Source organism: Peromyscus californicus, unplaced genomic scaffold, assembly GCF_007827085.1.
Source record: "Peromyscus californicus insignis strain IS unplaced genomic scaffold, ASM782708v3 Scaffold_5__1_contigs__length_169319896, whole genome shotgun sequence".
Taxonomy (NCBI): Eukaryota; Metazoa; Chordata; class Mammalia; order Rodentia; family Cricetidae; genus Peromyscus; species Peromyscus californicus.
Genome location: NW_026294573.1, coordinates 315,062 through 330,254, shown reverse-complemented (window position 1 = coordinate 330,254; position 15,193 = coordinate 315,062). Strand labels below are relative to the sequence as shown.

The window sequence follows — 15,193 nt, the reverse complement described above, 5'->3', positions numbered from 1 at the left end:
CCAGCATGTTTCTGAGGCAGCAGCCTTTCTGTACCAGTCATGGGCTAAGCTGCATTTGCTTGACCAAATCTCTCTCAGTTGCTATTCTACTTCTGAGAACTGCTTGGAGTGGTTGGTTCAGATGAGAATGCTGTACATATCAGGGCCAGGAACTCTGGGCCGGGCCCCTCCGGGGCTCACTGTACTGTAGGAAATAAATACAACTCTTACAATTTTCTTGAAAACTGAAAGACACATTTCTCTAGAAGTAATCAGCCCCACAGTTGGTGCTACCCCCTTGGTAAGGTCTGGTAGGCTGTTGGGGTAGGGTCTTCCTCAAACTCCTCAGAACCTTGCAGGATCCATCCTTCCTTATGAGAAAGTGTAGATATTGGTTGTCACAAAAATCATTACAATAGAATTGCCTTTTTCTCCTATTTTCTTTTTCCTTCCCTCCTTCCTGCCTGCCTTCCTTTTTTGTTTGTTTTTCTTTTTCTTTTTCTTTTTTTTTTTTCCGGAGCTGAGGACTGAACCCCTTGTTTTTCTTTATGTAGCCCTGGCTATCCTGGAATGTAGAGATCCACCTGCCTCTGCCTCCTAAGTGCTGTGCTTAAAGGCATGTGCCACCACTGCCCAGCAACACATTGTCATTCTTCAGATGAAAAAAGAGAACAGTGTGGCTAGGTAGCTTACATTAGAAGTGTCTGAGGTAGACACTGGTTAACTGGGTTTATAGCTTTCAATAAACATTGATTCTCCTCATGGTAGAAGTGAAAATAGGCAAGACATGAAAGAGAATGATAGAATTTCATGCTTTGGAAAGGTTAAGTGGGATCAAGTTGGGTCTTGAGGTTGGGATCCGCAGCAGAGTCTGAGCTGGCTAAGGTCCCAGGCTAGTGTTCTTGAAGGTCTGTTTTGGTGCTCAGGGCCCCTGCTTTGGTATTAAAAAGGAACAGAGCAGGTGTGTCAGGACAGTTGATACCTCATCAAAATCCTAGGCCTGCCCTAGATTACCTGTATGACACAGTTTTTTTTTTTTTTACAGGAACCTACTTTTGTGTGGTGTGTTGGGGACCAGGGTGGGTGGTGGAGCATGGCTCCTCATAGTCAATGGAGTGTCGTGGTACCTGAGCTGGTTTCTAGGCAAAGATAAGACTTTAGAACTCAGAATGATAATGTGGACAAGCAGATCCCAGCCTCTGAATCTCCCAGAGTGGTAGACACACTGCTCTGGAATACAGACCTCTTAGCAGACTATGAGACTTGACCACCATCCTGCTCCTGCTCATGGCCTTGACCTGGAGTGTCACATCTGAGGTGGCATCTTGAAGGTCTCCAGGTGAAGGTGTAGTACAGCCCTGGAAGCCAGCTAGATACCTGGCAGGTAGCTGTTATGTAATAGCACCTGGTCTTTCAGAAGTTCTGATGACTTCCAGTCTGGTACTCAAGGGGCAGCAGCCTGTGGGAGTAGCTTTAGGTCCCTTATCTTGTTGAACTGAGGGGATGAGTAGGGCCTCATTCTAACCCCTAGTGCCTTAGCCCAGAACTGTGGTCTCCTCTGCAGTTTTTAGGAACACCAGCCCAGTAGATACAGTGATGCCAACTACTGCAAGTGATTTTTCTAGTACCATGAAAACTCAGTTTCAGTGTGGTCCTGTATGGAAGCAGCTTCAAGCAGAAGGGGCTGCTGTCCTGTATAGAGCCTCTGCAGGGAGTCCTGTGGTGATGAAATATTATGTATCAAATAAAGTTTGCCTGAGGATCAGAGGACAGAGCCAGCCACTAGATTAAACATAGAGGCTAGGCAGTGGTGGCACACACCTTTAATCCCAGCACTTGAGATCTCATACCTTTGCTACCAGTATTTGGGAAGCACACATGCCATTAATCCCAGCACTAGGCTGGGTGGAGAAAGGCATATATAAGGCACATGAGGAGACAGGAACTAGACCATTCAGCTGAGGACTCAGAGGCATTCAGTCTAAGGATTCATGGAGATAGGATCTTGCCTTCCATTCAGCCTGAGAATTCGGTAGTGATGAGAAGTTTCTCTAGTGGCTTGTTCCTTTATCTCTGATCTTTCAGCATTTACCCCAATATCTAGCACTGGGGTTTTATTAAAAGGCCAATTAGGATTCGTGCAACAGAGTCCCTAGGAATGGAGGGGCACATCTAGGCTTCTCTGCACCTCTATTCATCTGTGTGCTGATGCTAAGTTCCTTGTCCAGGTGTGACAGCCAAGGACAGCAGAGTTCTGAGGGGAGGAAGGGGACCTTAGAGTGGAGTGCTGACCAGTACCTCCAAGCTACCTGGCCTCAGGAAAGACCATGTGTCAAATGTGAGTTTTACCTTCTTTTCTGCTTAGGAAAGGACTGGGGAATGCTGCCCAGGATGCCCTGAGGATTCTTCTCCAGGACTTTCACTGTACTTCAAAAGCATGGGGAGGGCAGTCTCTGTGACCTCTTGGCCCACTCTAGGTTCTTCCACCTATTACCTAGCCCAGCCTGACCTTCCAGGTTAGGAATTTCCATAAGAGGGCTGGGGACTTCTTTCACATGTGATCTTGGGTGGGGGATTTCCAGCCCCAGTCCTGTATCTTGTTCTGCAGCAGGACTATCCCTGCACCTTTTTTTTTTTTGGCTTTTTAACAGACTTCATCTAATCCAGGCTGGCCTGAAATTTGCAGTCATCATGCCTTTCTCTCCTGGAAACTGGGATTACAGGTGTGCACCACTGTGCACAGCTAGCATGCAACTTTCCAATTAATTTGGAAATTGATAATTATATCATGTCACAATTTATTACACAATGTGTAATAAGGACACTGCCTCCCTGTTAACCCATTTCCTCCTTCAGTGCAGTAATTTGTATATAAGAAAAGAAAGTCTGTGACACTTGTAATCCCAGCATTTGGGAGATGGAGGCAAGAGGGTGAGAAGTTCAAGGTCATAAAAATGGTTCAACGGTTAAGAGCACTTGCCAGAACCCAAATTTGGTTCCCAATATCCACATCAGGATATAGTTATAGCTGCCTATAACTCCAGCTTCAGGGGGATCAGACACCTCTGGCCTCTTTGGGCACCTGTACCACATGCATATATTCCCTACACACACATATACACAATTAAAAATAAACTAAATCTTTTTTTGTTTTTGTTTGTTTGTTTTTTTCAAGACAGGGTTTCTTTGTGTAGCCATGGCTGTCCTGGAACTCACTCTGTAGATCAGACTGGCCTTGAACTCAGAGATCCACCTGCCTCTGCCTCCTGAGTGCTGGGATTAAAGGAGTGTGCCACGACTGTCTGGCACTAAATCTTTAAAAAAAGAAAGAAAGAAAAAGAAAAGGAAAGAAGGAAGGAAGAAAAGATTGAAACATGGCTACAGAATAAATTCAAATGTCAGCCTGGGCAACTTAGTCAAATTCTGTTCAAAATAAAACATGAAGAGGGCTGTGGATGCAGCTCAGTGGTGGAACACTTACCCAGCATGTAAAAGAACTTAGGTTCTCAGTACTACAAAAAGGGGGGTTAAAAAAAAAAAGAAGTCTGTTCACACTGGAGAGATGACTCAGTAGTTAAGCTTATACTGTTCTTTTGGGGTGTTTTTGTTTTTGAGATAAGGTCTCTATTACGTAGTCCTGGCTGTCCTGAAACTTACTATGTAAATTAGGCAGAGTTGGCCTGCTTCTGGCTCCTAAGTGCTGGGATTAAAGGAGTGTGCTACCATGCTCAGTAGTAAAAGCAAGTGTTCTTGCAGAGGACTTCAGCTCCTAGCATTCATGTTGGTGGTTCACAATTGCCTATAACTCTAGCTCTTCTGACCTCCTTGAGTATTATGCTTACCATATAATATGCCCCCCCAAAAGAAAAATATGATTAAAAATAAAATCTTTAAAAAATGCCTGTGTGAATGTGTATGTATCTCTGTGTGCCTTCATATGTATATGTTGGGTATCTGCACCTCGTTTCACATGCCCCAGTGGCCCCAAGCACTTCCTAACTTGTTATGGGACTGCACCTGTGTCATATATACAGGAACACAATTATAAAGCATGCTCACATATCTTCCTGCCTCTCCGCCTACTCTTCTCGCCCCTCCCCCATAGCTCTTATAGCCACATCCTGCAAGGAAAAACCCAGACTCCTGTGAAGGCAGAGCCCAGACAAGGATGTATGTGTGGGTTCAGCAGCCCACAGCACTTCTGCTCCTGGGACTCACATTTGGAGTTGCAGCCAGGCCCAACTGTGTTGAAGATACCTACCCCAGTGGTCACAGGTGCTGTCATGAGTGCCAGCCAGGTGAGTGGCCTGGCTTTGGGATGTAGTGGCAGGGTAGGGGAGGGATGATTCTTGGAGGACAATGATGGAGACACAGGTACAAACATCCTGGGGGTAAATGAATTCAGGTGATGTCACAGGTGATGCTCCATGGATTCTGTCCCAAGCCTGAGACAGAGCCTACCAAGAGGCTGGGTGCTGTCTCCACAGCCCTGGGCCTTAGCTGACCTGTTGAACTTTCTGGGCTCTACTACAGGCAATGGTATGGTGAGCCGCTGTGATGGCACCAGGGACACTGTATGCCACCCATGTGAACCTGGCTTCTACAATGAGGCAATCAATTATGAAAACTGCAAGCAGTGTACACAGTGCAACCAACGTGAGTTCCGCCTACCCTGACTCACTGTCAAGCCCAGCAAGGAAGCAGCTACAATGGGTGCCCATATTTCCCATATGATTGAGGAAGTAACTCCAAGCCATGATGAATCCTGTTCACTAAGGGGTCCTTAGTAGCCAGGGCATTTCTTTGGAGACACTTTTGTCGTCTGGGGTGAAGGCTCAGCCAGGGCCATATGGAACTGGAGTGGGGCACTTGTTGGCCATGTGAACCTGCCCAAGTTGTCCTAGTAGATAAGGCCCTGGTATGGAGGTTGAGAGTATCTGAGGTTCTGATTCAGGTAATATAGGCTGGAGATAGGTTGGGGGAGGATAAAAAAGGGAGGCCACAATTGCCCTGTGCCAGCTCAGTAGCTTTCTGCAGGGCTTCATGACCGGGAGGAACAGAGTAGCCAGGGAGAGGGTCTTAGGAGAGGAGAAGCCTAAAGTCATAGTTCCCTCAGCTTCAACTTTGTCCCTGTGCCAACTGAGGAGAGGCAAGTCCATTTTGCCCTGCCTTGTTCATAGGTCAGGGCTGGGAAAGCTTCATTCACAGTCTCTACCTGATCTTCCCTAGGAAGTGGGAGTGAACTCAAGCAGAATTGCACACCTACTCAGGATACTGTCTGCCAGTGCAGGCCAGGCACCCAACCTCGACAAGACAGCAGCCACAAGCCTGGAGTTGGTGAGCCTCAGGGGGGCCCCCTACACGAGGCAGGTTCATGTCTATCCATGGCCAGTGTGTGCGAGGTGGTCAGGATCCATGTGTGCTGGCACCTTCATGATAATGGTATAAAGGAGCCATGTTCTCACTTCATACACTGTTACCTCCTCCAGTATCTCTCCATCTAGTCTTGGCCAAAAGCCCCTCTTCTAATGGGTCATACCAAGACTTGTGTCAGTGCCAGTGGGAAGGAAGGAGCTTGCAGAGGTCAAGATTTCCATTCACTTGCACCGGAGAGTGAGCATTAACCCTCCCTTCAGGCCCCACCTCCAGTAGTCTCAGCATCCAGGGCCCACCTAGTAGCATCAGAAAGCTGACTTATGTCTTTGCTGCAGACTGTGTTCCCTGCCCTCCTGGCCACTTTTCTCCAGGCAACAACCAGGCCTGCAAGCCCTGGACCAAGTGAGTATTGTGGCTGGCAGGAACACTGAGGACTGGAGATGTGGAAGGAATAGAACCAGAAAGGTTTGGGCATTTAAGAGCTGGTGTCTAGATGTTCAGAGAACAGAAATCTGTGAGCCAGGGGATCTTCTGACATCCCCTGTGGGGAACCCTGCAAGTGGAGTGGGGGCATGTGAGATCCTAGTCCAGGCCATAGGAACATGTTTGTTCTCAAGTTGTGGTTCTCCAGAAGACTGGAGAAGTATTGGGTGGGATTTGAGAGTACAGAACCCCATCTAGGAGCAGGACAGGGATGGAAACAGGGTGAAGACAGAAACAAACATAGATATGTGGCTTGGGGGTGGAGGTCTTGGCAGAGATGAGGATGACCCAGTACAACTTCTACCATTGTCTCTAGCTAATAGACACCCTCATCCCACAGTTGTACCTTATCTGGGAAGCAGACCCGACACCCAGCCAGTACCAGCTTGGACACAGTCTGTGAGGACAGAAGCATCCCAGCCACACCACTCTGGGAGACCCAGAGCCCTATATCAAGGCCAACCACTGTCCAGTCCACCACAGTCTGGCCCAGGACTTCTCAGTTGCCCTCTACATCCACCTTGGTGGCTCCTAGGGGTAAGGGACGCTGGCCCAAGAGATGAGGGTGAGAAGGTGAGGGTAAGTGAGTTCACTCAGCCTCTCCTCATAGGCCCTGCATTTGCTGGTTTCCTGGGCCTAGGCTTGGGCCTGCTGGCTCCCCTGACTGTTCTGCTGGCCTTGTACCTGCTCCGAAAGGCTTGGAGGTTGCCTGATACTCCCAGACCGTACTGTGAGTACCCACATTGGGCTTAATAAAGCTTACTTCCTAGCGGGATGAGATATACCTCCTCACTGCTTTTTCCTTCTTTGCTTCTCCTAGGGGAAAACAGCTTCAGGATCCCTATCCAGGAGGAACAGACTGACACACACTTTACTCTGGCCAAGATCTGAACAATACCTCAGGAGTGGGTTTTATGGAGCATGGGCAACCCATATCCTGGTGCCTGCCAGTACCCTCCACACCGTTCTAGGTGCTGGGCTGGCTCTGGGCTCTCCTATGTATGCTATGCATACTACCTGCCTGGTGGTACCACCAATAAACATGCTAGCAACTGTGAGTCTGTGACTGGCACTAGGGGGCTGAGGTTGCATCCTCTTCTGGTGGGGGAGAGTTAGGCTAAGGAGAAGGTCCCCTCAGAGAACCACACTTAAGTCACATGTTTGAATAGGGGTATGTAGTACAGGAGGCCTGAAATGCCAAGGGGATGGTACTAAGGGAGCCAACTAGTAGCTTGATGAGCAGTCCAGAGTCTATGCTCTAAGGCAGTGGCTCTCAACCTTCCTAATGCTTCAACCCTTTAATACAGTTCCTCATGCTGTGGTGACCCCCAACCATATTATTATTTTTGTTGCTACTTCATAACTGAAATTGTGTGACTGCTATGAATTGTAATGTAAATATTTTTGGAGATAGAGTTTTACCAAAGGGGTCACAACTCACAGATTGAGAACCACTGCTCTAAGAAAACCTAAGAGTCTTAGCCAAAAGGAAAGGGCCCTGGCAAGCAGAGCCTAAGTACCCTGATCACAAGAGGAGCTCATAAACCATTGTGCCCCTTTTGAACTCGTGGCTCAGGCAGCTAACACAGAGTTATCCTTTCTCTCCAGCCACATGAATGGTGAGAAGTGTTTGATGGTCCTTGGGCATTGACTAGGTACTACCTTAGGAATCTCTGGAAGTGAATGGCCATGGATCCATGTAGCAGCCAATTAGCCAGCTGTGTTGGAAAACTGAAGGCTGCTACTTGAGCCAAATCTCATCTGTCCTGAGATCATGACAAGAACACAGACACTTTATCTAAAACAGACTTGAGGACCCAGGGTCTTATTGCTGCCCTCTACTGTTAAGGAGTTCCAGAAGCAGCATCTGGAAGCACAGGTACCCAGAAGCTCAATGAATTAAAGTCAGAAGGTGCCAAGCTGCTCATGGAAATGGTCAAGCGGTTATGCCTGATCATGTAAGTGAAAACAGAGAGCCCAGATTGGTGTCATGTGATGCATGTTAAGAGTCACTAGATGGCTAAGCTTGGTGGCATATACTTTTAATCCCAACACTGAGAAGGCAGAGGCAGGAGGATCTCTGTGAGTTCAAGGCCAGTCTGATCCACGTAGTGAGTTCCAGGTTGGCCAGAACTACATAGTGAGACCATGTTTTGAAAAAAAGAAAGAAAGAAAGAAGAAAGGAAGGAAGGAAGGAAGGAAGAAAGAAAGAAAGAAAGAAAGAAAGAAAGAAAGAAAGAAAGAAAGAAAGAAGGAAAGAAAGAAAGAAGGAAAGAAAGAAAGAAAGAACCCCAAACAAAAAAAGAGTCACTAGACATTCTGGTGTGGGGTTGGTGCTAGATTGTGTCAGCTGCACTTTGAGGGGGCATAGGAAACATAAGGATCTAAAAAAATGGCTGTTTCCTTATTTCCTGCCTCTTGCCACCCTGAGGCCACTGACCTGGCATTAAAGTAGCACCTTGTTACCCCTCCCATCTTTTACTTGGTTTGCATGTGGCCTGATATGATTTTTGTTTGTTTGTTTTGCTTTTTGAGACAGGGTTTCTCTATGTAGCCCTGGCCATTTGGAACTCACTCTGTAGACCAGGCTGGCCTTGAATTCAGAGATTCTCCTGCCTCTGCCTCCCAAGTGCTAGAATGAATGGTGTGTGCCACCACTGCTGAGCCAGATATGATGATCTTAATCTGCATGCTGGGGCATCCTATTACTTGTAGTCCAAGTCATTGTGAACCAAAGGGTGGCTGGACAAAACTATCTCTGATTCTGGTTCCCCTCCCATCTCTTTCTTCTCATTCTATGACAACATCCAGCTGCCTAAAACCAAAGGAAACACCCACTAAACTACTAAATACCCTTCACTGGGTCCCTATGTAAGCCTGGGGATGGAGCCATAGACCAATTGGCAACCCCCACCCCACAGGGAAGTCCAAGCCTAGAGAGGCCAACAGGAGGCTGGGGAGGGTTGGAAGAAGAATGCTGTGGGGCTTGGGAGGTTAGAGATTGTAGGAAAGAGGTTTTATTCCCACACTAGGCAGGTCATATCTATGTCTCCTGTTTACTGGACACAAGTCTCCAGTTTTCCTGCTGTCTCCTGCTCATTTTTGGGCTCCTTGGGTCCCTTCCCAGATTAAATATCCATGGCCCCACCTGCACAGACACTGGGTTTACTTTCTCTTCATTCTGGTGCTGTCCCAAAGTACATTCTCTATCCCCCTCATCTCAAAAACTCCCTGACTACCTCTCCTTGAGGCCCCATGTCAGCCTGGGGATTTCCTACAGGGTCAAACTGCCAGGACCCTCTGCTGCCTGGAATATACTCACTGAGTCCTATGAAACAAACCACATGGAAATACAAGGAGCTCATAAAATAAAGGAGATAGCAGTGAGCAGATAAAAATCACCTCTACCCACCACCCGGTTATAAAAGCTGCTCATTCTTGGGAGTCCCTTGCAGTGGGTACCTAGAAGAGGGTGGGACAGGAAGTCTGACATAGGTGCTGACATTTACTGATGTCATCTGCTTGAAAACATCTCCCCAGGTATATGATCTGTGTCTTTTGATCTTTGTGGTCTGTGTGTGGTTGGCACAAGAGCACTGTGGAAAGAACCTCTGTGGAGCTCATTAACAGCTTATAGCCTTGCAAGTCTATATCAAGCAGACCATGCCCATGGCTGAGCTTAAACACGACACCAAGGCCAAAATTCTCATGAGATGCCCCCAAGGTACATTGCAAGGCAGTGTTTAGGGGGTGAGTCAATGCTTTGTTATCTTTCCCTGCGGAAGAGGCCATTGCCTAGAGAACAGGGATCCCCAGTGTGAGGATATCATGGTTGGCAGGAGATACCATGTGTATACCGTACACTCCCCAGGGTTGGGGTGATACTATGAAGGCATGGTCCTGGCTGACCTCTTAGATTTTTGTTTGTTTGTTTGCTTGAGACAGGGTATCTTCCCATAACTCTGGCTGTCCTGGAACTCACTATATAGTCCAGGCTGGCCTCGAACTTAGAGATCCACCTGCCTCTGCCTCCCGAGTGCTGGGATTGAAGGTGTGTAGTGTACTACTATGTCCAGCTCCAAATATGGAGTGCTTCACAAATTTTTGTGTCATCCTTGCATAGGGGCCATGTTAATCCTATCCTTGTATTGTTCCAATTTTTGTATATGTGCTACCAAAGTGAGCACCCCCTTAATTTTTTTTAAATGGTTAGGAACATAGCCAATACTGCCCTCAACACCTTTATGTGGAATCAAGGAACACGGTGTCCTTTCTGCCTTTGTACTCAGACCCACCTCCTTGGCCAGGAGCTGTTTGTTTCTCAAAGAAGAGGTTCTGCTGAGGTTAGCCTAGAGTGGAGTACCCAGAGCCCCCTCCCTACCCTGCAGTGACCAGGGCTACCTCTCAGGAGGCTTACACACCTGTGGCCAGAGAACAACAAGGGCTGCACAGCTAGTAACTTCTGACATTTCCTACTTCCTCAGGCTCCTCCAACAGCAGCTTAGAAGGGTGTCAGACCAGGTTTCCTAGGTCTTCCACAATCACAATAGTCTCCACACCTACCACTTGTGGGTATAACCATTGTTATATTAGAGATTCCCATGCTCACTCCCAATATTCCCCAAAGTCCCCACCACGTTTCCCTGTGCTTAGCTTTAGCTGGAAGATGTAGGAAGTAAGGCTGAATAATCCAGAAAGGCTTATAGAGGCAGGGTTCCAGAACCTGCTAGTGACCACATGGAGAAACTGAGGCTCAGAAAGAAAGGATAGTCTCACTATGAGGAGGCCTGAAGGGCTCCATCAGGGACTCCCTTCCTGTTGTCTAGAATTGTGTGTGGAGGTGAACAAAAGTGGCTCCAGAGAGAGCCAAGAGATCCAACCTGGAACTGCCAGGGCTGGGTCTGGGCAGGCCATACGCTTCATGTGCCTGCTAGAAATGCCCAGCTTATGATGATCTTCTCTGAAAGGCATGATATATGCTCTGGACTACCCTCACTGGCTCTCTTAGTTTCCCAAACCCAGAGAAGCTCCCTGGGGTGGAAGAGGAAAGGGTACAACAGTAAAGGGTACCCACAGGCAGTGTGGCAGCAGCACATGTGAATGGGGCATCCTTTTCCTCAGCAGCCTAGCCAGGGTGGGTATGCTGGAGTTGGAAGAGGCTTGTTGGGGTTCAGGAGATGTCAAGGAAGATGATATAGCTTTGTTGCACACTTCACAGAAGGCCTTTACAAGCACCACATGCCTGCCGGAAGATGGAGGTGGAGCTGGGCTGGAGCCCAAGCTGAGGGGTGGGGACAGAGGCAGGGGCGGGGACAAGGCATGTTGGAGCAGGCTGGGGACTACTAAAAATCAGCCAACAGGAAGAAAACTCAGGAGAAACACTATGGGAGCGTGGGCTGTGCTGTGTGGAGTCTCATTGATTTGTATGCTGGACCTAGGTCAGCAGAGCCTGGTTGAGGAACCTAGTTGTGGCCCTGGCAGCTTCCAGCATGGAACTGGCACCAACACGCGATGCTGCAGCCTGTGTGTTCCAGGTAAGCAAGGAGGGGAGCAGGAACCAGGATGTGCAGCAGCTCACACGAGGAGGGTTGGCACAGGGCATATGTGAGTGGGTAGGAAAACTTCTGGAACTGAGGACGAGGTAGAGGGTCCATCTGAGCCACTTGTTCAAGATCAGAAGTGTGGGAGCAGGGGCAACAGGGGCTGGAAACTTTTCCTTCAAGAGGGATCTGGGGTCCAAGGTGAAAGAAGACCATCTTAGGGTCTGCTGGATGGGTCAAACCTTAGCTATCACCAAAGCTACTCTCTGTTTGTGTTGGTGTCCCAACATTCTCCTTTGCCTGATCCACTGTCTGTGACTTAGAGTTCTAGGTGTAGGGCAGTCTGAGGACCCATCAAAGAAAAATATCTCAGCACTTCACCTGCTACCCCTCTGGTATAGAAAGGGTCAGCTCTGAGGGTCCATGTCTCTGTGATAAAAATATAGATAGCAGTGAATGCAGCTGCTGAAGTGTTCCTAGTGCCCTGAGGGACAATATAGGGTGGGAATGGGGCAACATAGGCCAAGGGACCTTAGGAAGCTCCAGGTGACTCTCATATCTAATGGGACTTATGAAACCATAATTTCAGAGCAGTGGGAGGTATGTATATTAGCAGTCAGCCATCTGAGAAGGAACACTGGATTGGACAAAACCTAGGGTCTTGCACTGGGGTTGATTGAGGATGGAGGCCTAGCACCCTAACCACTTGAAGGACCAGTAGGAGCTCTGAAGAGGGAAGGGGCCTCTGCCTAGTTGCTGAGGCTTTTATTTTTGCCAAGGCCAGAAGACCTGTCCTGAAGGAGACTGTATGTGTGTCATGCCGGAGTACCACTGTGAAGACCCTCAGTGCAAGACCTGCAAACACTACCCCTGCCAACCAGGCCAGAAGGTGCAGCTTTATGGTATGTCCCTAGGAGACTGCTGAAGGCCACAGATGTCCCCAAGCTAACCTTTTAATCTAGAGCCAAGCTGGTATAGATGCTCAGTGAGCATGTGTAGGTATGTAAGAATGCTTGTACATGTAGGGCTCATGGGCATATCCTCTGGGTAGGCAGGGACCTGCATTCTAGATTCTAAAAGGGATAGGTGGGCTAAGTGGTCTCAGGGTACCTGAGTCATTCTTCCCATTAGCCTGGGATTCTCCACCATAATGAGGGTGCTGATGTCTTCTCAGGGCTGGATGTGAGAGGCTGTGGGGACTGGCCAGGTGTTGGTCTGCTCTCAGACTGTTACTCTGACTATGGCCAAGTCTTGTCACCAATCCTATCCATCTTCATAGGGATCAATATATCCTATCTAGTTCTAGTTCTGGAATAGACATACATAGTACTGTCTATCCAGGCCCTAGTCCTGAGGACATTAGATCTGGTGGACTGATAGATCCTAGTCTGACTCCTTCCTCTTTAACCTCAGTAGCCCCTATAGTCTGTCTGTCTATCCACAGGGAATATTAAGTTTGGCTTCGAGTGTGTTGACTGTGCCATGGGCACCTTCTCCGCAGGTCGTGAGGGCCACTGCAGACCTTGGGCCGAGTAAGTCCTGGATGAGTAGCCTAGGCCCATTCTGAGGAAGACTTTCCTGTCCCTCCCTTGTAGTAACACCTGAGGGCCCCCATTCATCTCCCAAATGGCTCAGAGGACAGCAGTCCTTCTAGAGTGGCTGCTCGGGTAACCAAGCCTGACAGTGTCTGTCTGTGTCCCAGCTGTGCCCAGTTTGGATTTCTCACCATGTTCCCTGGGAACAAGACTCACAATGCTGTGTGCATCCCGGAGCCACTGCCCACTGAGCAACATGGCCATTTGACTGTCATCTTCCTGGCCATGGCTGTGTGCATCCTCTTCCTAACTACAGCCCAGCTCTGCCTACATATATGGCAGCTGAGGAGGCAGCACATGTGTCCCCGAGGTCAGTTGTGTCCCTGGGAAGGGGAACATGTGTTTCACGCTACTTGCTGACCACATTTTTACTACAGAGACCCAGCCACACTTGGAGGTACAGCCACCAGCTGAGGATGCTTGCAGCTTCCAGTTCCCTGAGGAGGAGCGTGGGGAGCACATGGAGGAAAAGAGTCGTCTGGGAGACCGGTGGCCATGAGGGTTGTTCTTCCTCTGTACCCCAAACCAGATCCTCTAAGACTTGCCCAGACCTACCCTTGGTGAGAGCAAAGGCTCTACTGTGCATCCTTCCCTGGGCCTGGCCCTGCTCCCCTCGATGGCGGAAGTGGGTGTAAGGTGTTAATGGTGGTAAATTACACCTGGGTGTAGAAAGAGTGGTGATTACAGTGGCCCTATGGCTGCCGTCCTCTTTTGCCAGCTCTGTTGGAGTAGGGCCTTTAGGCTCTCCAAGAGCACTGAGTGTTCAGCACAAGACCTTGTATACATGGTTTTCAATAAATACTTGTCTAGTAATCTGAGTGGCTGTGTTCTGAGGACAGAGGAAAGCAAGGTTCCCAGGGCTGCATTTAAGGACACTCCTTGTCATCCTATGCCCATGGTCATTTCCAGGGTATAAAACAGAATGGACAGTCTGGTGAAATATCTTAGCAGGCAAAGGCTCTTGTCTCTAAGCCTGATGGTCTGAGTTTGGTCCCTGGGAACCACATGATAGGAGAATCTGTTAACCCTGACAGGTTGTCCTCTGACTTCCACGTCTGTGTGCATAAACACAAGCACACATGCATGTATAAATAAAATGTAATAAAAAACTTTAATAATTTTAAAGTGAGGGGGCTTCTGAGGCCTGTCCTCAGTGCTCTCTCGGTGGTGTGGTGGGAGCACAAGTCAAGGTTAATCTTGGCCACAGACCCTTAGTAGGAACCATCAGGCAAAGGAGGCTTTTGGAAAGTGCTAGTACTGAATACCTGCCTTCTTTGCTTTGTCTTCTATTTTTTTTTATTTGCATATTTATCCCTTTGTAAGTTTCTGTGCATCATGAATAACTCTCTGGAGCAGGAGTCATGCATAGTTGTGAGCCACCATGTAGGTGTTGGGAACTGAACACAGGTTCTGAGAGAGCAGCAGGTGTTAGACCAGCTCTCCAGTCCTTCTCTTGGCTTCTTGTCCAAACCACTTCACCTCACCTCTGCCTGGTCCGTATTAGGCAGCCATGTACTGAGCCTGTAGTCTTTGGGTTACTGTCCTTTGAATGCCCTTTGAGATATCTGTGGAGACTTGAGTTTTGATGGCACTTTAGGACATTTGCCTTGGCCTAACTGCTTAAAAATCAGGGTTTTGCCAGTTTCCATACTGAGCACTTTCTGGTATGAGGCAAATTCTCTGAAGTGCATAGTTTGGGCTCTGAGGTACTCCCAGCAAAGGATCTTTCCTGCCTCTTGGCAGTTGTAGGGGCTGCTCATAGAAAGATCCAATAAGAGCAGGGTGCAGTGGCACACACCTTTAATCCTGGCACTCAGGAGGCAGAGGCAGGCAGATCTTGGGAGTTTGAGGCCAGTCTGGTCTACAGAGTGACTAGGACAACCAGAGCTACATAGTGAGACCCTATATCAAAGAAAATTCAATAAGGTCATCTTGGCATGGATGTCCAGGGAGTGGTAGGCCTGAGGGAAGGAGTTGTAGCAGCACCCTTGAGGCATCTGCACATCTGAGCACTTACTCAACCCATCCTTTCCTTTAGTGCCTCCTGCCTTATCATCTCATAGCAGGTAAATGGGGATTGGAGGATGGATCTGCACCTTCTGGTGCTAACAGCTCCATCAACACACAGGCTCCTGGGAGAGACTGAAGGAGGAGATGGAAAAATTGCCATGAAAGTAGAGGACATTGGGATCAGAACACAAAGAGCTCAGGGCCATATGA

The 15,193-nt window shown here is 48.4% G+C and overlaps 2 protein-coding genes and 1 non-coding gene across 7 annotated transcripts; 2 read left to right on the top strand and 1 right to left on the bottom strand.

Annotated features, from left to right (window-relative positions):
• Positions 1 to 119: 119 nt before the first annotated feature.
• On the top strand, positions 120 to 8,021 carry Tnfrsf4 (TNF receptor superfamily member 4). 3 transcript variants are annotated; one of them, XM_052715132.1, is made up of 9 exons: positions 120 to 2,317; positions 4,085 to 4,254; positions 4,513 to 4,635; positions 5,209 to 5,316; positions 5,691 to 5,757; positions 6,179 to 6,375; positions 6,479 to 6,568; positions 6,659 to 6,892; positions 7,447 to 8,021. In XM_052715132.1, the coding sequence occupies exons 1-8, from the start codon at positions 2,307 to 2,309 to the stop codon at positions 6,727 to 6,729; spliced, it is 837 nt and encodes a 278-aa protein (XP_052571092.1). In that variant the 5' UTR covers positions 120 to 2,306; the 3' UTR covers positions 6,730 to 6,892; positions 7,447 to 8,021. The 3 variants fall into 3 exon arrangements, with proteins under 3 accessions (XP_052571092.1, XP_052571090.1, XP_052571093.1); XM_052715130.1 differs by having other exon boundaries at positions 6,449 to 6,568; XM_052715133.1 differs by having other exon boundaries at positions 4,085 to 4,277; positions 6,449 to 6,568.
• A 142-nt stretch (positions 8,022 to 8,163) lies between these two features.
• Tnfrsf18 (TNF receptor superfamily member 18) lies at positions 8,164 to 13,780 on the top strand. 3 transcript variants are annotated; one of them, XM_052715129.1, is made up of 5 exons: positions 8,180 to 11,372; positions 12,163 to 12,280; positions 12,823 to 12,910; positions 13,081 to 13,283; positions 13,351 to 13,780. In XM_052715129.1, the coding sequence occupies exons 1-5, from the start codon at positions 11,328 to 11,330 to the stop codon at positions 13,470 to 13,472; spliced, it is 576 nt and encodes a 191-aa protein (XP_052571089.1). In that variant the 5' UTR covers positions 8,180 to 11,327; the 3' UTR covers positions 13,473 to 13,780. The 3 variants fall into 3 exon arrangements, with proteins under 3 accessions (XP_052571088.1, XP_052571089.1, XP_052571087.1); XM_052715127.1 differs by having other exon boundaries at positions 11,143 to 11,372; positions 12,158 to 12,280; XM_052715128.1 differs by lacking the exon at positions 13,081 to 13,283 and having other exon boundaries at positions 8,164 to 11,372; positions 12,158 to 12,280.
• Positions 9,917 to 10,025, bottom strand: LOC128098002 (U6 spliceosomal RNA). The gene has a single exon (XR_008214054.1). It is a non-coding gene; the product is annotated as a U6 spliceosomal RNA (small nuclear RNA).
• Positions 13,781 to 15,193: the final 1,413 nt, after the last annotated feature.